Here is a 26,934-nt window from a genome sequence, read left to right as displayed (position 1 = left end):
GTATAAGCAGTTCCAGTTACCTAAATGGAGCTTGGGGAAAGTATGAATAATCTAAATTCAAATTTCATGCATCTTTCTTCACAATGGTGGATGTGGACTTAAAATATTATCTGGAATCTAATTTCTTCCTTTTTTTTCTTGCTTTATTTTATTTACAGGTAGTAGAACTAACAAAAGTAGGAAGCAAAAAAAAAAAGATAAACACAGCAATTCACAACATCTACTAACCCTTGTATCGCTGGAAATTGGTTTCTGATTCATATGTAAAGTCTCCGTTCCTGGTCCCATGTACCAACCGTGCTATCCTAGTTCTGTGCATTCCGATGGCTGCTAGGAAGTGTGTGCTCGTAGGCAAGACGTGTTAGATATGAAAGTGCTTCCCCAGGGTCAATGAAACCTGACTCAGCTACCTGCTGGGGGGAGGAGAGTCACAGGTGGCCAGAGAGGAGCTTTTGACATGAACTGGTGTTCTCGTTCAAGTCATATCTGAGCTGATCAGAGGCTGCTTCTGTGTGTCTTATCCACATCATGTTTAGTAGGAGAGTCACGTGTGAGGACATCCTGGTAGCACAGCTGTATAAATAGCTGTATAATGCATCAGCAAACCTTTCTTTTTTCCTTTGCATTTCCAGTTGCCAGGATCTTCAAAAGGAGATTTCCCTCCTCCAGGAGCAGATCGCTCATCTACAGTTTGTGATTCACTCCCAGCATCAGAACCTGCGAAGTGTCATCCAGGAGGTCAGATTAATCAAGTGTGTTTCTCTGGTAGATGGTATGTTTACAGTGAGAAGTGGCTTGTCTGGACTCTACAAGTACCAGGATTCCTCTCCACACTGATATTTCCTATTTATTCCCATGTGACATGGCTCTGTCCTCTTTGGTCTCTCTGCCAACCCCTGGAATATTCTCCGTGGAGATATTTGGAAACTGTGTTTGCTCTTGAGATGTTTCGGTGATTTTCTAAAAGTGTTCTGAGCCAGATAACGTACACTGTTCTTTACAAGATTTTGTAGATTAGGAGATTCAGCCCTTTCTTGAGGAAGAAATTAGCTGTTTTCATAATCTCATAAATGGTTAATTGACATAGGGGGTGCACAAGGGTGTAGCCTGGTCCTTCTTTGCTAGGAACATCTTGGCAGGTAAAAGAGAGGTCATCTTGATGGTAGCCGATGGGTGGTGACTTGCATACTCACACAATTTATGTCAAGATATGTATTGATCAGGTTTGGGAATCTGCTTTAGACTTAAAACCTTCATTCACTCTTTTTTTTTTTTTTTTTTACTACCAAATACTTATTTCTGAAAGGAGCCCTTCCAAATAACTCAAATGTCTTCTTGAAATAAATGTAGCATTCATGCTTGCTTGGCTAGGACTTCACCAAAAGGCCAGAGAATTGAGTCAGGGTGGGTGAAGGTGATGTCCCATGTTTTCATTTTACAGATGAGAAAACTGAGGTCTGCCATAGTTAAATGACAGAGCTGACAATGGCACAGTCGGCCTTGGAATCCACATGCTTCTTCCTGCACCATCCTGGACTTTTTCACCCCACCTCCCCAGGCCCATGTTACCTCTTAGCAGATGCTTTTCTTCTGAAGCAAAGGGCTCACCTTAATATACTTCTGGTTGACCAGGTCTCTGCTTCATGAAGCATCCCCAGGCCAGGCAATGGCCTTGCATCATGTTTACTAGCTTTTGCCTCTGCAGGATGAAAACATTACGTGTGAGATACACAAGGAAGACCTATGCTGCTTTCCACAGGATGCATCCTGCTGAGTGTGGTTTAAACAAGTTTTCTAGAGATTAAATGTTTAATCTCCGTCTGTGTGTTCTCATCCCCAGGTGCCAATTTGTCCTGCTAGTTTTTGTAGCCTGCTGAGTCTGCTAATGCTTGGGATTTAATTTTGTTTATTTGATGAATGGTATTTGACCACAGAAACCTGTACAGTTTCTGATTTAAGGAACTACTCTCTGTTGTCTGACAAGATTTTTCCATTTGTATTCCGTAATTCTTAGATGGAAGACTTAAAAAATAATTTAAAAGAACAAGATAAAAGAATTGAAAATCTGAAAGAAAAAGTGAACATACTTGAAGCCCAGGTAAGGAGGGAATCTGTTGCATACTTCACTGTGAATGTGTGTGCGGTATGTCTGTGAGCCTGTGTATGAATGCGTCCTGTGAGTGTGTGTGTGATGATGTGCCAGTGTGACACTATGTCCAAGTATGTCCGTATGTGAATGTGTGTGTCTCTGTGATTGTGTGTGACTGTGTCTGTGACGTGTGTGTATATGTATAGGTCTGAGTGTCTTTTTGTGAGTGTGTGTGTGTGTGCATCTTCTATGCATAAGAATTATAGCTTTGTGGGGAGGTATTCTTAATAATTATTAAAATATTAAGTATCAAATATAATTTTATATTATTAAATTATTAATATTAAATATTCTTAGATAATTGTCAAGAGTTCACTCAAATTTTTTTACATGCTTGCCATATTGGGGAGACCAATGATCCTATCTCTTGATGTGGCCTTGAATGAAGTTTCTTTCCCCCCCTCTCCTGAGATGTCCTCTTTCCTTTTCTTTCTGCATCCTGACATAGTGTCAGTGAGGATGTGTGTTCAGTCCCTGGCTGCGCTCAGTGGGTTCAGGGTCCGGTGTTGCCACAAGCTGCAATGTAGGTCACAGATGTGGCTTGAGTGGTGTAAGTCTCAGCTGCAGCTCTGATTTGACCCCTACCCTGGGAATTTCCATATGCCACAGGTGTGGCCTTAAAAAGAAAAAAAAATGATGAATTTCAATATGAGCCTTGTGGAAAACTAGATGGTAGAGCATATCAAATTGAGCCATTGTGAATATTTCTATTCTAAAAGGGCTGTGAAAAATAGCATGGAATGGCATTGGAAATGTAGGTAGGGGCTAGATCATAAAAGGCCTTTAGGCCACGCTAAGGCCTCTTTTTATCTATATAACAATATGACAAGAAGGGTTTTGCTTACCAGTCAAATTAAATTTACATTATCCTTTAATATAGCCACCGAAGTTTCCATTGTATTGATATAAAATAATTTAAATTATTCCCTACTATTGGACATTAGATCGTTTTTCAGTATAGCTTTTGTAAACAAGCAATGAATTCAGCACACCTGTATAAACAGTACTGATTATTTGTATAGTCACTTCCTTCCTTAAGATAAATTTTTAGAAGCAGAATTGGTAACTCAAAGGCTATATCCAGACTATATTTTAGATTTTTTTTTTCTTTAGGGCCGCACCTGTGGCATATGGAGGTTCCCAGGCTAGGGGTCGAATTGGAGCTGTAGCCTCCAGCCTATACCGTGACAGCAAAGCCAGATCCTAGCTGTGTCTGCAACCTATACCACAGCTCACGGCAATGCTGGATCCTTAACCCACTGAGCAAGGCCATGTGTCGAACCCACAACCTCATGGTTCTTGGATTCTTTTCCACTGTGCCGCAATGGGAACTCCTATTTTAGATTTTTGATATGTGTTCTCTGATTTTCAGTGTTCTGCTGAATCACACATCTCCCTCAGCTGCTTAGCCCCAACTGTAGCTTTCTCTGCTCTTGCGTTTACCTCTTTATTCTCTTTCAGTCTTTCAGTTCTGACATTTCTGATCTGCTGATTGTCCTCTTTTTTCTCTTATTATTAAGGGATTTCAATATTCAAAAATCCTTTATTATCATTTAAATGAGGTTTAAGAAAGGAAAGATGGTAAACACACGTGCTCAGATTCCCATCTGAGCTGGGACTCTCATTTAAAGAGATCTGTAATTCAGGAGGTCTGGTATGGGGTAGGGATCTGACTTTTTAGTTGTCTCACCTTATTTGGCAGTCTGGCCTCTCTTCATGAATTTGAAATGCCTATTTATCCGAGATTAAATTTTTATTCTGGAAATCTGCCTATTTTGGTTCTGATGCCCTACTGTGTGATTATCATACATGTGTAATGCATTTTAATTGGAGATAGTGTTGTCTTTCTCTGATCTTTTACTGCATAATGGTGCTGGGCTCAGATCATATCTAATTAAGTGCCAGCCCTCATAACAGGCTCAGTGCCTCAATAGCTCTACTGCTTCTAATTCAATCTTACATTCTTTAGTTGTGTCTTTTTATTTATATCATCCCCAAAGCTAATTTTATTAGAAAAAAGAAAAAACTGACAATTTAAGCCATACTCTGCATTATCCAATTGGCCTTTTGGTGTAATAGTTAACTAGAACAATATGTTTGTTTCCATTGTACTGCTTCTCTACCCCAAATTGGGCAAATAATTGCTGACTAGCCACTTAGCGTGATATGAGAAAGTGACAGATTTGTGTCCCCCTTACGGAAACTTCTTGATTGGATGCAGCCTGCCCACAGTGATGGGACAGCACCTTTCTATACTGCCTAAGATTCTCTGTATGCAGCTGATTCAAGCCACTATTTTCCAACATTCTCTTTTATCAAAAAAAAAAAAAAGCCTTCAAATTATGGTATTGATGTCTTTAAGTTCTCAAAATGTATTAACTTCAGTGGATAAATCTTTTCCTTTATTGCAGGGAATGTTACAGTGCCCAACTTAAGCTTTTAAAAGCCCATCCAAGCTACATTAATTTATTCAGTTTTGTGTTTATGATGTACCAGGAAGTGTTCTGAGTGGTAGGTATATGATAAGAACAGGACAGTCTGTCCTGATCTCATCTAGCTTTATTTTAATTGAAGATGCAGACACTAAATACATAAACAAGCAATACACAACTTAATTATGGAGAGGTAACTGCTCCAGTGAGGAGTAGGACAATGCCACAGTTATGCAGCAATGGGAGTCAGGAAGTGCATCTCTGAGCCTGTGTTTTTTGAGCAGGTACCTAAATTGAGTGAGTGCTTGAGCCAGAGTGAACCTCTTTCTAGTCTAGCCTTAGTCAGTGCTTCATTATGAAGGTCTTATACTGGGATATATGGGCAGGGGTGTACTATCTTGTATGACAAAGGTAAGACCATCACCTCTTTGGAAATGTATTAAATAACAGTGTGAGCTGATTCAGTTTATGAAAAATGGTCACTAGAGCTGAACATCCCTTTTAAACAGGTCAACTTTCTAAGCCATGCGGAGAGCATAGTTTTCTCAGCCGTAATAAAAACTCTCATCTCCTTTAACGCATGTTCTGTACTTCATTTTGTTTAATCCTCAAACTTACCCTGGGAGAAAGTTGTTATTTACTATGTTCCCTAAGGGATTCAACTGAGATTCAGAGAAGTTAAGAAACTTGTTCAAAATCACTCAGCTGCATTTGAGTCTGTCTACCTGACTTGGAAGCATGTGCTTTTCTTTCCCCAATATCTCCTTATCTGGGTGATCAAATGTATGTGTGTGTGTGTGTGTGTGTGTGTGTGTGTGTGTGCGTGCGCGCATGCGTTTGTGCAGATATACACGTGTCAGTATACACACATAGGTGTATGTATTTAGAAATGATATCAGTTGCTATATATTAAGTATATATATATATTAGAAATGAATGAATAAATAAATTTTAATGTATTTTAGTCATTTTCACAAATGTACTACATTACATTCTTTTTTTCTATTTTCTTTTTTTTTTTTTTTTTAAGCTGCATTAACTGCATATGGAAGTTTCCAGTCCAGGGGTTGACTCTGAGCCACAGCCTTGCCCACAGTGCTGGGCCTCCAGTTTTTTGAGTCATGGAAACAAATTTTTTTTCCTGTGTATTCTTTTCTATCCTAGTAGGGATTTTTTTCCTCTCCCTCCTTCACAAGGGGGATAAAATTCACTCCTATAACTCCGTCCATTTTTTTTCCTTTCAAATCTTTAAGGATTTTATACCTCTTTTAAATATGACCAGAAATTTTCTGCTTACCTCTGCCAAAATTATTTACTTTTCTTTCTACTTTGGCATATCTTTCATCATCTTAATTTACAGCTCTTAACTTCTTTTCACATTTCACGCATTTCTAACTTCTTCACTAATGACTTGCTCATATAGAAATGCATCTTCAGAAATTACTCCATTTTCTAGACTTTGAAGAGTATCCTACTTTATGTAATTACCATCATCCCCAAAATTTAATTTGCTTCCAAGAGTGTGTTGCTAGAAGTTTAAGTATGCAAAAATTAGGTTCTTTTTGGAAAACTGTGTCAGTGAACTATCCTTGGATAGAGTCGGAATAATGGTGAACATATTCTTGTCAGTGATTTGTAGTTTTGTAAACTAATGATGTAATAAAATGCATGCATTTTGTGGTTCTAGCTAAAAGCAAGCATGCGAAAGCCCTTGAGTCAATAATAAAGACCTAAATCTAGTGGGTGAAATGAATCATCATGAAAGTAGAAATATATAAAAATAAAGACAGTCTAAGGGATAACTCTTATGCTTTTGTATTGTTTGGAACACAACAGCTTGAGAAAGTAGGAGTTTATTTTGAAAAAACTCCAAATAGCATCTATATACTTGTCCAGCCACAGGAGTATTTTTTATTCCAATACTTGTTGTCATCATATATTGTGTTTCAAGTTGCTTTGTAACTTGTAAAGTCCTGTACAGGGAAGAGTTTTTTCAGCCATGTACCTGGCCAAGTGCACTTGCCTGCACTTGTTTGGAGTATACTCGATTTATCTCCATTATACAAGGAACGTCTTTATCATCAATTTGTCGAATTTGAAGTACATTTCCTGGGTGAAACTTTAGCACTTATCTCATGAAATGTCACAGTGAAGTGATTCATGTGTGAATATTTTTGCTCCATCTTTTAGTTATTATGCCATGTAGATGCCCAAGGATAAGAAGGGACAAAGTTCACATCTCATCTTCGCTTTATTTTTTTTTTATTTTTTATTTTTTTGCTTTTTACAGCCACACCTATGGCATATGGAAGTTCACAGGCTAGGGGTTGAATCAGAGCTGCAAATGCCATCCTACACCACAGGCACTGCAATGCCAGATCCCAGCTACATCTGCAACCTACACCACAGCTCACGGCAACACCAAATCCTTAACCCACTGAGCGAGGCCAGGGATTGAACCTGTGTCCTCATGGATACTAGTCAGGTTCATTACCGCTGAACCACAACAGGAGCTCCATCATCTCTGTTTTCTTAATTGAGTAGTTCTTCATCTTTGCCACATATTAAAATTACCTGTGGAGTTTTGAAAACTCCTCAACCCAGACTACCACCACATTAAACAGAGTCTTTGGGGATAGAACCCAGGCATTTTAAATCTCCCAGGTAATTCCAGTGTACAACCAACATGAAAACCACATCTTTGGTCCAGTGGGTCTCCAACTTGAACAGACGTCAGAGTCATCTGATGAGCATCTTAAAACACATTACCTGGCCACCCCATGTTACTGATTCAGTGGTTTGGTTGGAGATTGAGGATTTGTGGTTACATTCCCAGGGGCCGTTGAGATTGTTGATACCAAGATAATGCTTTGAGAACTGTGCCTTCATCCTGTTTCTCTCCCTCTTTTTCCACCTAGCTCATTCCACCTTGTCTTCAAGGTCCAGATTAAACCTCTTTGTCTAAGAATTATTCTAGGCACACTGATTTCTGTTTATACCTTTGATGTAGTAATGAATTACTGGCTGCCTTATGGCATCCCTTGAATTGCTTTTATTTATTTATTTGTTTGTTTATTATTTTTTAATGGTCACATGTTAGTTTTAGCTCCTCTACCATGCTATGCATCCTGTGTACTGAAAGGGAAGATACCATGCTTTCTTATGCTCCATCACATGAAATCCTTTCAGAAATCACTGAATCTCTTCATCTCCTGGGAGTCACCATTTACTTATATGTAATATAAGGAGGCTGCAATAATTCCTCTGGTCACAGAAAAAGAACAAATTGCAAGGAAAAGAGCATGAGACTTGGAGTCAGACAGGCCCACATGGAGCCTTTACATTTATATACTTATGCTGGGGAGTTCCTGCTGTGGCACAGTGGGCTAAGAATCCTACTAGTATCCATGAGGATGCGGGTTCAAACCCTGGTCTCACTCAATGGGTTAAGGATAGGGCATTGCCACAGACTGTGGTGTAGTTTGCAGACATGGCTCGGATCTGGTGTTGCTGTGGCCATAGTGTAAACCAGCAGCTGCAGCTCCAATTCAACCCCTAGTCTGGGAACTTACACATGCCATGGGTATGGCCCTTAAAAATATAAATAAATATGTTTTTTTACCTCTTTTGCATATTACTACCAGTGGGTTATTGGAGGCAAGCTACCTCAATTTGAGTTTTGGCAGCCTATTTCTTTCACATGCTAAACAATGAAAATTACTTCGGAGAGCTTCATTTATATCAAAGAAAAGAATGTATGGAAAACACCAGGCAAAAGTCTTGACATTTGCTAGGTACTCAGAATTATTACCTAGCTTGCTTCCACCAAAATTCTAGTATCTTGGAACTCCCACTTGGAGTTCCGTTAACAGTGGGTTAAGATCCTGACTACAGCAGCTCAGGTTACTGTGGCTGTGGAGGTTCAGGTTTCCTCCCCAGCCCGGCCCAGTGGGTTAAAGGATCCAACATTGCCACAGCTGTGGTGTAGGTTGCAGATGTGGCTCGGATTCAGTCCCTGGCCTGGGAAGTTTCGCATGCCATGAGTATGGTCATAAAAAAAATTTCTAGTATCTGTTTCCCAAAACCATGCATTTTGGTGTTGGCTTATTGCAAACCAGCAGATGGGGTCTTAGAAAATGCTTTTTATACTTCAAGACTATGACTCTTTAATCTTTGGATTCTTAAAAGGGATGGAGCTGGTGTGTTACTGTTCTTTGAAAGCCATGGCTTCCTCTGCCATCCTCCCACAGTTACCTTTCAGGCCCAGACCTTTGTGTACAGATGTAGTCTTGAAAGACCTCTGGCCTGCTGGTGCAGCCAGCTGGCAGTTCAACCTTGGGCATGATTCTTCGCTGGAAAGTCTGACTTTCCAGATCTGTAAAAAGAACTTGTTTGGCTTGGCTGTGTTGTAGAGAAAGTATTGGCTTTGGACTGGGAGAACTTGACTTTGAGTCTAAGTTCTGCCCTGAACAAGATGTTTTGGGCACTTAAACTCTTCCAGCCTCAGTTTTTAGTTATAATTGTCCTTGGACTGGAAAATCATCACCAATTGCCTTTAAGTCTTGAAATCCATGCCAGATACTGAGTTGAGAAATTTACCTATTTTATCTCCTTTCAGAACCTGTGAAGAAGGGACTATGATCATAGTTATTCATACAGATGAGGAAATTAGGCACCGAGAGGACCAGTAACCTAAATGAGGTCACACAGGTAGTTAAGTGGTTGTGCAAGGATATTACCTAAAAACAAACTCTTACCCTTCCTAGCTATTGCGTTATCTCCCAGAATTGTAAGAGTGCTTCCAGATTTAAAATATTATGATGATATATCTGTTTTTTCCAACTTATACATGATAGGCAGGGCATATATCATTTACCACTAGTATAGAGATGAAGAAACCGAGGCTTGGATGAGAAGATTGAGGCTAAGGAAGCCGTGAACCAAAAGAACAGATGGTGCCTATTTTCCTGGAGTTTATAATCAAGAGATTGCACAAGAAAGACAAATGTGTAATCAATATCGTGGGTGTCTTTAAGAAAGTTCTTTAATAAAGTTCTTTCATGGAGTTCTGTGCATCTGTCTATATAAAAGAAACTGTAAACTGAAACGTAGAGAGTTCAGCTGTTAAATTTCATAAGCTAAGTCGGAATACTAAATTTTAATCCATTGCTAAATTATGCATTTTTTCAAGGTGTGTTTGTATTTTCAGAGATCATGTTCAGGGGATTCTCAACTGGCTGCATTCTGTGTTCCCACTGAGTGACTGGAACTTACTGCTAAGGAACGATATGATGTAGATGATGCAGGTGGTGGGTTGACCAGGAACACGAAGCATGTGGCTAGTGAATGTGCTAATTTTGTGATCTCTGCACTTTTTTTCTCTCTCGTTTTAGAACAAAGAACTAAAAACCAAGGTGGCTCTTTGTTCTGAAACTCCCAGGACAAAGGTGTCTAAGGCTGTCTCTACAAGGTAAAGTCCTTCTTCCCTTACTGCCATCTGCCTTCACGACCCAGGTGGAATAGGTTAGACATTCATCTCACTTGAGAAATAAAACAATCGATGAAGACTTACGTAATCACGTTTACTGTCTGTCTCCCAGTTCTTTGAAAGTGGGAACTGTGTTGGTCTTTTTCACCCTTGAATCTTGAAGACTGAGATGTGAACACTTACTGAGTAAATGAATGAATTTAGATATTTTTTTTGTCCTCTTCAACAAGAGGCTTTAACACTTACTCCAAACAGTACAGATCATCACTTCTAATGTCCTTGATCCTCCACTGGTCATATTTTCTGTGCCATTGATGGTCATTTTAATCATAAACAGTGTGTATTTCTTTACTTTTTCAATAATTTACTTATTTACTTTTATTTCTTAGGCATCTGTATCCTACATAGCACTGTGGACAAATGCAATAAAAAGCAAACTATAATATGACTAGAAATAGCTTAATGTATCTTAATTTCCTTCCAATAATTTTAAGACAAATAAGTGAATTTTTTTAAAGTTTAGTTGATTTACAATGTTGTGCCAATTTCTGCTATACAGCAAAGTGACTCAGTCATATAATCATTTCTGCTATATGACAAAGTAACACATTCCTTTTTTGATACTATAAACAATAAGGTCCTACTTGATAGCACAGGGAACAATATCCAACTTCCTGGGATAGACCTTGATGGAAAATATTTATTTAAATTTCCACGTGTGTATCGGAAATCAAGTAGATTATAAATGTCAAGAGGATAGGAATAGTTTCTTATTTTCACTTTATTTCCTGCATTGTTAAGGACAAGTGTCTTTAGTAACTACCTAATAATGAAGGCATGAAACAATAATAATGACCCCTAAAGCAACAGCAATGGTGGTTGAAACCATTAAATCACTTTCTAATGTTGATAGACTCTGAAGTGACAGGTTGGAAAAAAAAAAAAAAGACTTCTGGGCTCAAATCTCATTTCCATAATACTCTATGAAATTATCACTTAAAAGAAAACATAGTCTGTAATTACATGAATCATTTAGAAAGTGATTAAAAACTTCCTGTTCTAGCAGCTTTTGAATTTCCCAGTCTAGTCTCTCCAGGGCAGAAACCCATTTTCTGAAACTCTCTTCTGCATAGTGCCTGACATGGAGAATCAAGCCCCCTACAATTAGCATCAGTCTAGGAATTCAGGCAGATCCAGCTCCCTCTTCAAAACACACCACAACCATGCTTCACTTTGCTAATGATGTATGTAATTGGAGTCTAGAGATGAAGCCATTATGGATCGAGTTTTCTCAGATCTTTGGGCCCCTAGATGCTAAGTCATTAGGTTTTTGGCCAATAGCCCTGCAACCTCTAATAAAGAAATAAGCCGTAGGCATGTTAAAGGAGGAAGTGAAATACCCACATTTCAGAAGCAGTAAGGGAAGCAGAGATATGTTAGTGAGGAAAAAGATGAACAGTTTAAAAGAGAAAGGCAAGCATGACTTACCAAGGGTTGGGAGGATGGGCAAGTGTTTGCCCCCTTGCCAGACATATTCTCTTGGTGGTAGGCAGCACACTGACCCTGGAGGAAGTGCAGCCAGTGGAGTAGAGGAGGGAGCAACAGGTGGTCTCCATATTCTAAGGACTCCTGTATTGAGAACTGAGATGCTGGCTGGAGCAGAGACAATGTGTTCTCTTACAGCCAACTTCTTTAGCTGCCATTAACTAATAAAAGGTGGTTTTAAAGACTTTTTTTCCTCCCTATGACTTGGGAAAGGTCAAATGGGAAAATTTCCTAATTGAAACAGGGAAACTAGACTGAATATGCCCTTTGTTTTATGATTTTTTTTTGGGGGGGGGGTCTTTTTGCCTTTTCTAGGGCTGCTCCTGCAGCATATGGAGGTTCCCAGGCTAGGGGTCTAAATGGAGCTGTAGCTGCCGACCTACGCCAGAGCCACAGCAACGCGTGATCTGAGCCGCGTCTGTGACCTACACCACAGCTCACTGCAATGCCAGATCCTTAACCCACTGAGCAAGGCCAGGGATCGAACCCGCAACCTCATGGTTCCTAGTTGGATTCGTTAACCACTGAGCCATGATGGGAAGTCCTGTTTTATGATTTTCATTAAATATCCCAATAGTAATGATATATCTAGAATGGTAGGTTTCATGTTTGCTAAATGAAATCTGGCCAGTTGGCTCTTTGAGAATGTCAATGATAGTATGGTTTGGGAAGTCTGGATTCACCAACGTACAATGGACTTATAACTCTAGGGGGGAATTGGAGTATAAAAGGAGCCATCCATGCAAAGAAAAAAAAGAATCACATACATTTAAGAATTAATCTTGGCGGAGTTCCCGTCGTGGCTCAGCGGTTAAGGAATCTGACTAGGAACCATGAGGTTGTGGGTTCGATCCCTGGCCTTGCTCAGTGGGTTAGGGATCCGGTGTTGCCGTGAGCTGTGGTGTAGGTCACAAACGAGGCTTGGATCCCCGCATTGCTGTGGCTGTGGCATTGGCCCGTGGCTACAGCTCCGATTAGACCCCTGGCCTGGGAACCTCCATATGCCGCAGAAGTGGCCCAAGAAATGGCAAAAAGACCAAAAAAAAAAATAATAATAATAATAATAATCTTGGAAAATCTCTTAAATAACTCATAAAATAGAGTTCTATGCTACCTCTCAGTAAGTACCAAAAAAAACACCTCAAGATTTTTCTCTAAGCATTAGAACTTAGAATTTTTTCTTTTGGCTACACCCATGGCGTGCAGAAGTTCTGAGGCCAGTCATTGGACCTGAGACCCAACAATGCTGAATCCTTAACTGCTAGGCCACCAGAGAACTCTGAGAACATATAGATGTTCCTTGAACACCAAAGAAATGGTTTGCTGGACATGAGGAGTCAGGTTGTTAGAAAACAGCAACAACAAAACACATATATACGTTTATGTATGCATGCATGTGCACAAACATATACTGATGTGTGCGTGCATGTGCATATATATTATGTAATGAGAAACCCACAGAACTAAAAAGTCCTTATGGGACAGTTGATTTGTGTGTCCCATCTCCAAGTCGCTCTGGTGCTTGTCTTCACTGAGTAGAAGGGCAGACACAGACTTGCTCTCTCACTTCCCCTCACGCTTCTTTACCCCTGTTCTCTTACAACCAGATGCATTTACGTAAAGTAAATGCTTCCATCCGCACTTTTACTGTGTCTCGTGGGGAATTAGAATCAATCAATTAACCATCATCTCTTAGGTTAAAACAATTAGTTCAGACGTGGTAGTGAAGTTGGTAATGGTTGTGCTACAGCACTTATATCAATAAAGTTTTATGTGCTCAATGATTTTGATAATTGTGTGGTTTTTTCTACAGTGAATTGAAGACTGAAGGCACAACCCCATATCTGATGTTGGTAAGGCTGCGGAAATGAGCTGGCTGCCTGGAGATCTGAATGAGGAAGATCACCATGTGGGTCTTATTTATTCCTTGAAACACAGTCTAAGTGTACATATTAAAATGGCTCGGTGCCAGTATTTAATGGAATTTATTGTATTTAATACATATATCGATAGCTTTGCAGGAAGGTGACATTTCAGAAAATCAAATACATATTCAATGAAAGGAACTCTCTCTTCAAAACTTACTAAATGGATGAAGAAATCAGTTGCTTTCCCATGCTGGAAGATGAATTCTGCTTTAAACTTTTAAAAAAATCAAAAATCTGTTTGGTTTTTTTGTTTGTTTTTTTGAAGATTTTTGCTGAAGGGACTGGTTAAGGTTGTCAACTTTGACTTTTTGATAGTGGCTTTTATGTATAGTTACCCCTTGGTATCCATGAGGGATTGGTTCCAGGAGCCACCTGGGGTACCAAAACCCATGTGGATGCTCAAATCCTATCTATAAAATGGCAATTATAGTTGATTCTCTGTATGCATGGTACCACATCCACTGATTCAGCCAATCATGGATGCAGAACCTGCAGGTACAGAGGGCCTGCTATATATAAATATAAGGAAGAGTGTACAGACAGACCTCCTTTCATTGTGCCTCACAGATACTGATGTTTACAAATGGAAGGTTTGTGGGAACCCTGCATTGTCAGATGATGGTTAGCATTTTTCCAGCAATAAAGTGTTTTTAATTTAATTTAATTTAAGCATTAGACATAATACTATTGCATACTTAATAGGCTACAGGACAGTGTAAATATAACTTTTATATGCACTGGGAAACTGGAAATTTCATGTGACTCACTTCACTGTAATAGTCTCTTTATTGCGGTGCTCTGGAAACAAACCTCTGCATCTCTGAGGGATATCTGTGAATAAATAATATTTTAAAGTTGACTTTTGAGTAATACAAAATATCTTACCATAATTCAAATCCATCTCCTAACTTATGGTTAGTGGAGAATTATTCTCTACAGAATTCTCTATAGAATTCAGGGCAGAAAAGGAGTAGTTCTTTTTAGCTAATTCCCCAACCCATACAGCCTTCTGAAATGGAGACTCCTGGCTGTCTTACCACACCTTAGAAGGTTGTTGTTCTTCAGTTGGTGTTGAACTTTGGTTGCTAGAGGCAGCCTATATATCAGCACAAAGGAATATATTTTGTGACTCTGTGACAGAATGACAGAATCTTTTTTTTTAATTTATTATTTTTTTTTAGAGCCACACCTATGGAAGTTCCTAGACTAGGGGTCAAATTGGAGCTGCAGCTGCAGGCCTACACCACAGCCACAACAATGCCAGATCTAGCTGCCTCTGCTACCTGTACCACAGCTTGTGGCAACACTCTATCCTTAACCTATTTGAGTGAGGCCAGGGATGAAACTCAAAATCCTCATGGATACTAGTCAGGTTCTTAACCCTGTTTAGAGGAGGAGTTCCAGATACAGGGTCAGTCCCCCTCCTGGCACAGTGGGTTAAAGGATCCAGCATTGCTGCAGTGTGGCTTAGGTCGCAACCGCAACTTGGATCTGATCCCTGACCCAGGAACTCCATATGCCTCAGGGTGGCTAGAAAGGAGGGAAAAAAAAAAGATGTTTGGGGGAAAGAATAGAACACAATGCTGTTAGCTCATACCTCCATAAAAATCTATTGTGGGTTCAAAGGAAGAGTGGCTACTATCTGCAGCCAGGAAGAATCTGAATTCATGAACTTGGAATTACATGTCTAGTGCTATTGTGAAAGCGTGCTTAAATTTTGATACATGCATTCATTACAGTGGAGTTTGTAATTGCTCTCGGTCAAACAAAACTCTTGCAGAAATGCAAGCAAACTGACACTCAGGAAAGCAGAACACACTTCCACTGAAGGCAAAATGGGAGAACTTCATCATTCTAATAGATGAATTATCTGTAGGTTTTATTGATCATTCTCTTGGTGTATAAACATTTTCTCAGGAAAGATGTTTCAAGCCTGTTCGTAGTTCAGGTATTTGCAAACATGATGAAATAAGGTCTTTATAAATTCATCGAAGTACTGTAATCTTTGCAGTGTTGCGTAACTATGTCTGTGAGTTTCATGCTTCACGTTTTTATTGCTTGCTAGTGTTTAAGGGGTAATTAATAACATTTTTAGGGCACAGTCACCCTAGGTCAGGACTACTTCTAAGGACTTCACCTATATTAATTGCTTTAATCCTCCCGACAACCCTCAGATGAAGGTCATATTATTATTCACATTTTTCAGAGGAGGATACTCTGAGTGGTTAAGTAATTTTCCCAACTGCTAACTATGGAGCAGACAATGTGAACCTTTTGGCTTGACTACCGATACTCCTGCTACTTGCTCACTTGGTGGTCTGGATACCTTCCAGCTAGAGAAATGTCTCTCTTTTTGCTTCTTTATCGAACAGAGCTCTTTTTGTTGTTGCCTTTCTGCATCACACTGTGGCCAACAGTCAAAAACAACACTTACTAAGCCAGTAAATATTTTGTTGAGGTGGGTTGGCCTTTTCACCTATTGGTCTACCCTCATGAGCACTTAGAAAAACTTCCCTGCTAAAAATCTGCTTACTTTCCCTGTATGGTTCAAGCCTTTATGCCACATTGAAGATCTTTGGTAATGCATTTCCTGGCACCTGTGTAGAAATATTGGGATCATGAATTCTGCTTCAAGCATCTGCAGTGTGGCAGATTTCCCCTTTCACTTGGAGATCACTTAGGTTCCTCTTGTATATCATATATTTTTCCCCCCCCACACCTGCTGCATATGGAAGTTCCTAGGCTACGGGTCGAATCAGAGCTACAACTGCCGGCCTATGCCACAGCCACAGCAATGCCAGATTCGAGCTGCATTTGCAACCTATACCGCAGTGCCAGATCCTTAACCCACTGAGTGAGGCCAGAGATCGAACCCGCATCCTCATGGACACTGTGTTGGGTTCTTAAACTGCTGATTCACAATGGGAACTCCCGATATACATCTTATATATCACAATGAGCTCATATAATACATATGAGCTTTTGGAATGGACCCATTTAACTAACCTAACAACCTGGATAATTTCCATTAGAAAACTGTATTATAAAGTCAGAAATGGAGGGACACCATTGGATTTTATTTGAGTTTTGCTACACTCATTTTTTAAATGTTTATTTTTTTTCATGGCTGCACATGCAACATATGAAATTCCTAGGCTAGGGATTGAATTGGAGCTATAGCTTTGGCCTACAACACAGCCACAGCAACACTGGATCTGAACCATATCTATGAACTTGTGGAAATGCGAGATCCTTAACCCACTGAGCTTGGCCAAGGATCGAACCTGCATCTTGTGGAAATGCGAGATCCTTAACCCACTGAGCAAGGCCAAGGATCGAACCTGCATCTTCACAGAGACAATATTGAGTCCTTAGCCATCTGAGCCTCACTGGTAAACCCTTCCTATACTCATTTTTTAACATGCAAGTACTGTGCAGTGTAATACAGGTGGGACCTACTTGTGTGGTCTTAAGGTTACTTTGGGACGGTATGGATCTCTTGAGAATGAGTGGAACTTTAGAAGCCTAAAAAGATCTGGGCTCTTCAAATACAAAAGTTATCATTTTACTAACATCATTTATGTGTCATGTGTGGATTATTTCCTAGACCCTCTTTTTTTGTTAGTTTTCTTTATTTGAATTGTTTCTTTAAATGAATATTTCTGAGTGATAGGACAAATAATTACAATGGAGAGTGACATTTATTAGTCTAAAAGTAGTACCACACAAAAAAAAATTTGCTCAATTGTAGTTGAAATATTTGTACTTTAATAATTATCCTATTTAATATATTGGATACAAAGGGCTGAGGTGGGCTTTGAAGTGAATACATGAAAGTGGGAAGTGAAAAGAAACTTTGTTTCACTTTGAATATATATATATTGTTACCAGTTACTAAGAGATTTAAACAATTGGTATAGTATATACCATTTGAATAATTATGATATGCCTTATAATAAAGAGAATTGATGCCATATTTTATAATTTTTTCTCTTTACATTAAAATTATTATGCATAAGTGAATTAAGTAGTTTTTATTGTCTGTTCATGACAATATAATCCATAATAAATGGATTGTATTTATTAATGAGTAGCTATTTAGATAGCTCCTTGACTTTTTCTGCTAATTTTCTCTGAATCCAAATTAATAACATATATAATCTACAAAGTTTTATTCTGAATTTGAAAGAATTAATACCGTTATAAAATTAAGATCACATGAGCACTTCTCAAATTTTCTTATTTCTTCACTTTGAAAATTTTTACCTGACCTGAAATCCTCTGACCTGAAAATAATAGAACCTTCATCAGTATCAAAGGAGGGAACCAATCCATCAATATCTAAAAATTCCTTCAACAAATATCAGCCATTATAATTTATTTCCTTCCTTTCTTCCTTCCTTCCTTCCTTCTCTTATTTTTAGTGGGAAATATTAAGGATGCAATAAAGATTTAAATAATCATATTCAATTACTTTGTTAAAGTATATACTTATATATACTCACGCAGATCTGCTCTTGGAGGTCAAAGGAGGAGAAAGAGGACTGCGAAGCTGGGTAATATGGATTTGAAATCCAGTATGTTAACTAATATGATGCCAAATCACTCCTCTGGTTCATTTTTTTCATGAAAGTGAATGAGCTTCTGAGGCAAATTTCTCTAAGAAATCAATCACAGAGATTAAAATCTGCTGTTAACCTTGCTGCAACCTTTTTTTTTTTAACCATTTGGTAAAGAAGAGTCTTTCTCTCAGAGGCCCATAAAAATTATCCAAAGCTATGATAATTTCAAAAATCTAATTCCTATCACAACTTCTTTCTGGTACTTACAACATAGCCTTGGTTGATTATAATTAGTGCGTTGCCTTCCTAAACTATAAAGCAAGTCATTGTTTAGAGTTTTTAACAGAAGAGCAATGCTCACACTTGTATTACAGCTATTCTTTCTCCGTAAATAGCAGTCCATATTAGAAATGAAATTGTCCTTGGTATATACAAGGAAATAGTAATAAAATCACCTCACATGCAGAGAACTCCTACCATTACAATCGAATGCCAAGATGGTTTTATTTCTTTCTCAATATGGGGCATGCTATGACTATTTTTACATCCTATAAAACTATTAGGAAAAGCAAGTCTCTAAGGACTTATTTTGAATTATTTAAGATGAAGCCAGGGGGGCAAAAGACTTTGCTTCTGTGAAACTGCATTCCTGCTACCAGGGACTAAAGTTGAGAGAAGGGTGCCAAGAATTTATTTGCTTGCAGTGGGAGAGTTGTTTATCTTTAAATTAAAAACTCATCATTATCTTGGCAAGGCCTATCTAAGTAACATATGGAGGGAGAACAACTCTGGGAACAAGGCAGCCTTTGCAAATGAACATTTAAAAGAAAGCTGTATGTTTGCGGTCTTGAATTGGCCTTAACATTGGTCCTTTCACCAGCCTGTGACCAAGGGAGATACTACCAACTGCCTCAGCATTTTATTATGGGAAAGAAATAGGTTATAATATGTTCAGGTGCTGATGTACCATGGAATACTTCAACATCTTAACAGCTAATTTGATAAACGTATCATTCAAAATTATTAGAAAATTTCCCTTGCAAATCCTCCTGTTTAAACAAATAATAAATTAGAGAGTTTAGAGATGGCTAAAAATCTCTTGGCCAAATCCAAAACAATTTTTCTTTCCCAGTTCCTAATGGATATCACTTTTATTTTAGGGCTGCACCTGGGGCATATGGAAGTTCCTGGGCTAGGGGTCTAATTGGAGCTGCAGCTGCAAGCCCACTCCATACCCACAGCAAGGCCAAATTTGAGCCACATCTGTGACCTACGCCACAGCTTACAGCGATGCTGGATCCTTAACCCTCTGAGTGAGGCCAGGGATTGAACTTACATCCTCATGGACACTATGTTGGGTTCTTAACCTACTGAGCCACAAAGGGATCTCAGGATACCACTTTTTTTTTTTTGGTCTTTTTGCCTTTTCTGGGGCCGCTCCTGTGGCATATGGAGGTTCCCAGGCTAGGGGTCTAATTGGAGCTGTAGCCTCTGGCCTACACCACAGCCACAGTAATGCCAGATCCAAGCCATGTCTATGACCTACACCACAGCTCATGGCAGTGCCGGATCCTTAACCCACTGAGCAAGGCCAGGGATCGAACCTGCAACCTCATGGTTCCTAGTCAGATTCGTTAACCATTGAGCCATGACGGGAACTCCAGGATACCACTTTTAATGTGATACAATTTCCATACTGATGCTGATGTAATATTCCCCATTCCCCACACATTCAACTACTGCACAGAAATAAGATTGCTTTGAGTACACGAAATAATTGATAAAAATGCATTTTTATTTGAAAAGTCTGCAGAAACGATCACTGAACACAGATCTCAACCCTAGTATTCAAACCCAGACACCACAAAATCATTGGATGCTATCATTTCTGAAGCTACTAGAACTTTGGTACGATAAAATAATGACCTAACAGAGTTTGTCAGGCATCACAGTCTATTCAGGGGCACAGAGAATTAAAAACTCCATGTTTAGGGTTTTAATTTACATTCATAGCACTAGACAAAACAGAGATCTGAGTAGATGGCAGACAAAACAATCAAATGTGCTTAGCCTAAAAATGAGGATGTCATTTAAAGGTGGACCATTAGAATATAGTGATGCACTTCAGTGTTAAGTCAGCACATTATGCTTTTAACATATTAAGCAGGATAACATACTTATCCTCAACTTCAGATACAGTCAGTATCTTTTACAAGGCTATGGACACAAAAGCCCTATTTATACAAGGAGGGTTTTGACCAAATTGTAATATACTATCTAGGATGTAATTAGACTCCTTGAAAGTAATACAAAGTGACATACAAAATGAAATAGAACTCCTATCTTTTTCAATAGCTTGAAATATATTAAACATTTTCAATGAAGTACAGTGACCACAAGCAAACTACCCATTTAAAGCTTCCAAAACCTCTGCTAAAATTTGTTTTGTCCCTGCTATGGCACTTCTTTTCACAAGTGATTGTGAAAATATATGACTGTGAGATTGGGATAACTGTGTCAGCATATGAAATGGAACATCATTTACAAACCAATTTCTATATATGTCCTCCTTTGGGCCCGAAATGAACCCTGTGAGGCACAGAGGATTTATAAGCCTCCTAAGAGGAAGAGCCATATTTAATGACAGACCTATGGCCCCCAAATTGTTCTTTCAGCTACTTTCCTTTATGCAATACTAGGCTTCCTCTCAAAGAGCATTTGAAAAAATAACCTGGAGAATAGAAGAGTAAGGATAAATAAGCACATGTTAGTACTTTACTAGCGACAGATTCTATTTTGATGTGCCAACAGACAACAGTCGCTGGTTAAATAAGGGATCCATTAGATTAAGGACAGACATGTGGCTCCTAGAGCATTTGGTAATGATGGTTAAAGACTAAGTCAACTGAGGAATATTAGCCATGACTAATATCCATGACCTGTTGGAAAGAAAAGGTACTGGGAAACAAATTTAAATAACTCAATGCAAAGAAGACTTTATTTGTATTTTTTTTAACTCAAAAGATGACATCCTTTTAAATAGCCTTATTATTTTTGTATTCATATTTTTGTTTGGTATTTTTTTCTAAGTGTGAAATTAGAAAATATTACAACCATAACTGTTTGTAAAAAAAAAAAAAAAAAGAGCTCTGCAGAACGGCATCTATGTGATGCTACTTCATTAAAAGTTAAAGTGCATTTTATGAGAAAATTAGATTCAGATAGAATAAATAAAATGTTTCTAATATTCCTGAATGTTGATGCCAATAATGAAATATCTGGTATTTAAACATTTTTATTAGCTTAGTTCTAAGGGCATAAACTTCTACTTGGTAGATAAAAATAATGGATACATATTTGCCACCGATCTAGTTATAAAACTCTGTTAGTAAGTGTTTTGCTTTTTTTTTTTCCTACCTAAAAATCAACCTTTTAAGCATGGTCTTCTCCATGTTCTGCCACAGTTAGGAACTCTAGCCAACTTTAAACTCTGATCACTACAGTTCTTGCTCAACAATATCATCGTGGTTGGGTCTCCACCCAGGAACCCCAAGGCAATAAGTTTATAAAATTCCCTATTCATCTAACTATTTTTTTAAAAATCAGTTCTACTTTATGAGCCCTTATCTCCATAGATTTATAAAGCATTGAGACAACACTCATCTCAGATAATATTTTCTATCTATTTCCCATGTTTAAGAGCTTAGCACTCTCCCTAGAAATAAGCTTCTATCACCTCTGTCAAAGTTCAAGAAGAAAATATAGCTTTCAGTGAATTCTTAGCCTTTTCCAATATAGACAGAATCTTGACATCTTTAAAAATGATAAAGTTTTCCCTAAAATATTCAAATACAGTAGACTTTAATGCATTAAAGCTTGAGACCAGAAGGCGAAAGACAACTTTACTATTACGTTGGCTAATGTGGCTCTCAGAGCTCCCTTTTATTAGTATCTTAGGAGACCAGAAACTTCAATATTCTCTTTACAGTTTGAGTTTTAGATTAAACTCCAAAATTCTTTATGGATGAGTTTCCTCCCTCAACATTTTAATGTGATACATAATGAGGAGAGCACGTGTACCTTTTTAAAAAAACTAACAGAGACACAGAACAGTGAAAAATTGTTTCGTAGACAGGAGGTTCCAGGTCATTTACTACCCTAGTTATACACTGTATCTCTAACACACATTGCTTCCCCCTCTAACTGATGCACCTGCTCCATTGAAGAGAATGCTGTATGAGCTTCATCAAATTTGTTGCTTCCCGGTGGACAAATATACACTTTAAAGAAAATTTTGGCTGCTATTAAACTGTCTTTTAATGTAGTCCATCCTTCTCTCTCTGATCAGGCTTCTCTCTCTTATAAAGGAGACAAGAAAAGTCTGATAAAAAAATTCTTGCCCAGTCCCTCTTATCTGTTCAGATTGGCAGAGAATAACTTATATTAGAAACATAACAAAGACGCCTACTGATACATAGAATGGCCCATCTGGTTAAAAACAGATGAAATATTTCCTTTAGGAAATGCTGGTTTTGAATTTTTTTTGCACTGTGATAGCTGATAATATGGAAATAATAGCCAATTGGCTAGAGGGGTGACTGGTCAGAGTTTTAAAACACTTAGGTAGAAACCCATCAGCTCAATACCCAGCATTTAGCATTTTCTCTGCCAATTTGTGACTTGCTGCCCTCATCACACCAAGACAAACATGTTCTCTCAACTATTTTTGATACATTTTTCAAAGGATTTTTTTCTATTTTTACAGTAAGAGGTAACCTTGTACCTAATCACAGTTCGAGTCTCAAGTAATGCCCTCGCCACAGGAAGTGAGCTGGGAGATAGATGGTGGTAATAATTTCCAGATTCGAATAACATCCGTATACTCTTTGCCTAAGATATTGGAATACATAGCTGCACTTGGGTCTCTGAGAGAACTTCCTGTAACATGGTATTACAGGAAAAGAGCTATGTGATTGGAGACAAATTTGCTCACAGAGGCATTTGAGGCACTGTGTCAGAGTAATGTAAACATCAAACCAGTGTAAACACTCCAGAAATGGTTTCTATATCAGAAAGGAGTTTCATGTATATTTTAAATAATTCTCCAAAAAACAATATGCTTTACTAAAGTATTTGGGACATGATGAGCAATAAATATTGTTGTATGTTAAAGGGTGTATAAGACTCTTTCAAAGCAGGCTGTATACTTCATGGCCCCAAATCAACTTGAAATTGTAAAATCAATTCTACAAAATAATTAATTCTGAAATAATAAAAGAAGGAATCACTAGTAATGGTTACACAGAGTTTGGGGACTTAGGTCAAATTTGACAGAGGAACTATTTTTTTAGATCAAATTTTTATTTATAGGTAGATATTATTTTTAATTAATTTCCTGTCTGTTTTAAATTTCATTCCTCTTGAGATTACTACCCAATAATTGCTATTTTTATAGGAATAGTTCTATAATTATGGGCATCATCACCCTCTGCTTTATGCTATGGCTATCAAATAACAATCTTAAAATAGACCCTGAATAAGCACTTGTTAAATAACTGACAATGATAGAATCTTGGCATAAGTAAATCAGCCACATAATTGGAAAATAAATAGAAACAAAAAGACATATCCAAAATAGAATGTTTTTTGGATTTTAGAAAGGCTAAATATTCCCTGTAATGGAAATGCTGGGATATTACAATTTGAATCCAAAGGCGAAATAGATTTAATGACCAACAACGTTCACCAGATTTTGCCACAAGAGTGGTTACATTGTTTTTGCTCATGGTTATTCCAAAAGAAACATCTTTGATGTTAGCTAATAGCTTTCTACCCTCTTGGCACTGAGGCTCTTGGCACAGGCACCGAGGTCATGAATAGCATCATAGCAAAAAAAAAAAAAAAAAAATCCTGGAAGGGAATACATAATCATAACCAATCTTAGAAGTTGGCTTTATGCTGTAGAAATCAGAGGAACTGGGCAGTTAACACTGAGAACCTGCTAATCTGTTAAGGGCCTACACCATCAAAACTTCCCGATTACCTAGATTCATAGCACATTGCTGTGTCTCATAACTAGACAATCCTTTGGATCTGCCTAGAACAGATTCATACCAGATGGAAACTGGTAGATGGAGGCTAAAGGCAGGGGACTGGGTTTGGAGTTTCCAATGTTTGTAACTTAACCAGAAAGTGCATGGAGAGTATAGAAAAGTGAAGTTTAATTGGCAAAATGTTCTACAAAGAGAAAATATTCTGTAGAAAAATCATATACTCATAATGAAAAGAGGAAACAAAGTATTATGCCTTTGTTATTGATAAAACTGACTTAATAGTTTAATAGGAGTGGCTTATGTTTATCAGAAACTAAAACAAAAAATGAATGTGATAGTAGTTTAGACACATTAATAAGAATAGGCTGATGGAAAATGCTTTTGTGATCATATTTAGAAAGAAAAGACAGATTTATTACACAAATTAAGCAATTTACCAATTTTTTGGTGAGATAAGATGCATCTCTATCTCTGCTAACCTCCAAATAGAGTTCAATCATGGGTGCTTTGCCTGAGACAAAATAAAAACAGATGCTAAATGTACTGTAATATGGCATAAAGTATCATCCATTTTTATGTGATGAATGACATGACAATTCAGAGTGACCATAAAATTGATCCAATATTATTCTAAAGTTGTTGATCTACAAAGTGACACACCTGTATTTTTACAACTGATTCAAAGCCAGGGGAGAGTATGCATTGGAAGGAAGAAATGAGATTTAGAGTTTCTGGTACAATGTAAATTAAAAAGAAACCTACAATTAACAGTCACCTTTTTTTTTTTCATATCGCCAACATACCTTATCATACAAAATTAAGGCTGAATTGTTTTTTCTTGAGTGCATTTTTAAAGAGATATTTAATAAACAGCCATCTTTAATTTCTCTTTGTGATTATTTAATCATGATTTGCTCAGAAATATGAAATGCAAAGCTGAGCGCTACACCAGTTTCTAAAATGTTTGGAATGGAAACCTATGGAGACTCTTACTCGCAACTGATAATGTCAGCTTGTATGGCTTGAATGAAATTTGGCTAAGTTACTCTCCGAGACATCTGAAACAGATACATTTAATTTCAGTTGTCCAAATGCCATGTCTCCATACCTTCACTTTTCTCCCTGGGCACGTCTCTTGTCCTCTGTCATGCACAGTCCTATTCTTGTCTATCTACCATTTACTAAGAATATACAAATGGCATTATCACACCGTCTCTTACATTTTCTCAGAAGTATGATATTCATGCTCTTGTAACCTGATCAGTAATGTAGTCATTCTAGCACAGCTTGTAAGGTGTATGTGGTAATGTCACTCTTAATGAACCACTTAGAATTGTTTATTGTGTAGGTGTTTTTAGCTAGTATGTTTTGCCAAATGCAAACCTAAAAGTACGAATCAGATTCCATATAAGAAGGAAATCCAATCTTTTTTAAAAAATCATCTATGTTGTCCCTTTGGACGCCTATTCTTGTCCCCAATGTGACAAGGTAACTTTGGTCCCAATTTAAAACTCACTGGTATTTCTTCCCGTATACTCTTTTATAGCCTTATCTTCTTTGTTAGAAAAACAAACTGAGCATCCATGGGTGATATGGTGACATTGGGAAATCTTTGATCTTGTTTAGAGGGGCCTCAGGGACAACAGGTCAATTCTTTTGAACCTGTTAACTATTCTGGTGTCTTAAAATAGAGTTTTCTGGCAGAAAAAGAAAGACATGCCATTATGCATGGTCTACACAACAACAACTGGGTGGTTTGTCATTGTTTTTGGAAGTGATGCTTGTGTGGGGTTCTGGATGATCAGTTCCTTGGGTAGCCTCTAGCAGGCACATTTCTTCTCTGCTGGCTTTTCCCCCTCCAGCTTCCCGGAGCTTCCGCCATTGACAGCATTGGAGACTTGGGTCTTCTCTACACACTGTTCCATTCGTTTCATTATTAAGTCCAGGAGGGTTTCCACAGCTTTTTCCACATTCTGGCCAGTCGCTGCACTTGTTTCAAAATATGGTATGCTAGCATGGAAGAGATGACAAATATTTTTGAGAGGAAGGAACCAGAAAAGACACAACACTATGTGCCAATGAGTCACACATGTGAAAACATGGCTGGGTGAGAGATTGTGAAATAATCATGATTTTTGTTGGCTGAGTTGGAAAACATCCTTGTTTTTCCTCAGTGGGCGAAAACTGGTGGGCTGCTTTTTAACATGGGTATACCAGCTTTATGGGCGAGGAAACAGATACGGGGGGGTGACCCGAGACTTGAAGCCAAGGCATCATCACTGATTTTTAAAAAATTAAGAGGGTGAAAATTCTTAAAGTAGAGATCAATGTTATCATTAAACTATTACTTTCCTCTCATGAATTGTCTAAAGGTCTGATCTAGAAATTCAGCATGTACTGAATAGGATCTTCATGTGAATACAGTCTATGTTTATTTGGAATCCAAAGTTCCAAGAAGGCATGTACATTTTTAAAGCTGTCAAGGAGAATCCTTCAGTAAAAAATAGGCAGATTTGGCAAAAAATGCCAAAATTTAAAGAATGTTAATTGTGGAGTTCCCTTGCGGTACAGTGGGTTAAGGATCTGGCATTGTCACTGCAGCAGTTTGGGTCACTGCTATAGCATGAGTTTGATACCTGGCTGAGAACTTCTGTATGCTATGGGCATGGCCACAAAAAAAGTAAATAAAGAATGATACTTTTTGTCTTGGAAGTTAATTTGCAATTGCATGGGGTATTTTTAATTTTTTAAAAATCTACCACTTAGGCTTATCTAGG

General features: G+C 38.1%; 2 protein-coding genes across 3 annotated transcripts in view; one reads left to right on the top strand and one right to left on the bottom strand.

The window, feature by feature from the left end:
- CCDC68 (coiled-coil domain containing 68) overlaps positions 1-13,598 on the top strand; it is a 49,279-nt gene extending 35,681 nt beyond the window's left edge. Inside the window, exons 9-12 of the mRNA XM_047765339.1 lie at positions 633-738; positions 2,015-2,098; positions 9,975-10,051; positions 13,428-13,598. Of these exons, the coding sequence (XP_047621295.1) occupies positions 633-738; positions 2,015-2,098; positions 9,975-10,051; positions 13,428-13,485 (325 nt within the window). The 3' untranslated portion in view covers positions 13,486-13,598. The remainder of the gene's footprint in view (positions 1-632; positions 739-2,014; positions 2,099-9,974; positions 10,052-13,427) is intronic.
- A 6,280-nt stretch (positions 13,599-19,878) lies between these two features.
- RAB27B (RAB27B, member RAS oncogene family) overlaps positions 19,879-26,934 on the bottom strand; it is a 171,688-nt gene continuing 164,632 nt past the window's right edge. For both annotated transcript variants that reach the window (XM_047765325.1, XM_047765317.1), the window contains one exon: positions 19,879-26,167. In XM_047765325.1, the coding sequence (XP_047621281.1) occupies positions 25,978-26,167 (190 nt within the window). In that variant the 3' untranslated portion in view covers positions 19,879-25,977. The remainder of the gene's footprint in view (positions 26,168-26,934) is intronic.

This window comes from Phacochoerus africanus, chromosome 2, assembly GCF_016906955.1.
Source record: "Phacochoerus africanus isolate WHEZ1 chromosome 2, ROS_Pafr_v1, whole genome shotgun sequence".
NCBI lineage: Eukaryota > Metazoa > Chordata > Mammalia > Artiodactyla > Suidae > Phacochoerus > Phacochoerus africanus.
This window is presented reverse-complemented; position numbering and strand designations above follow the sequence as displayed.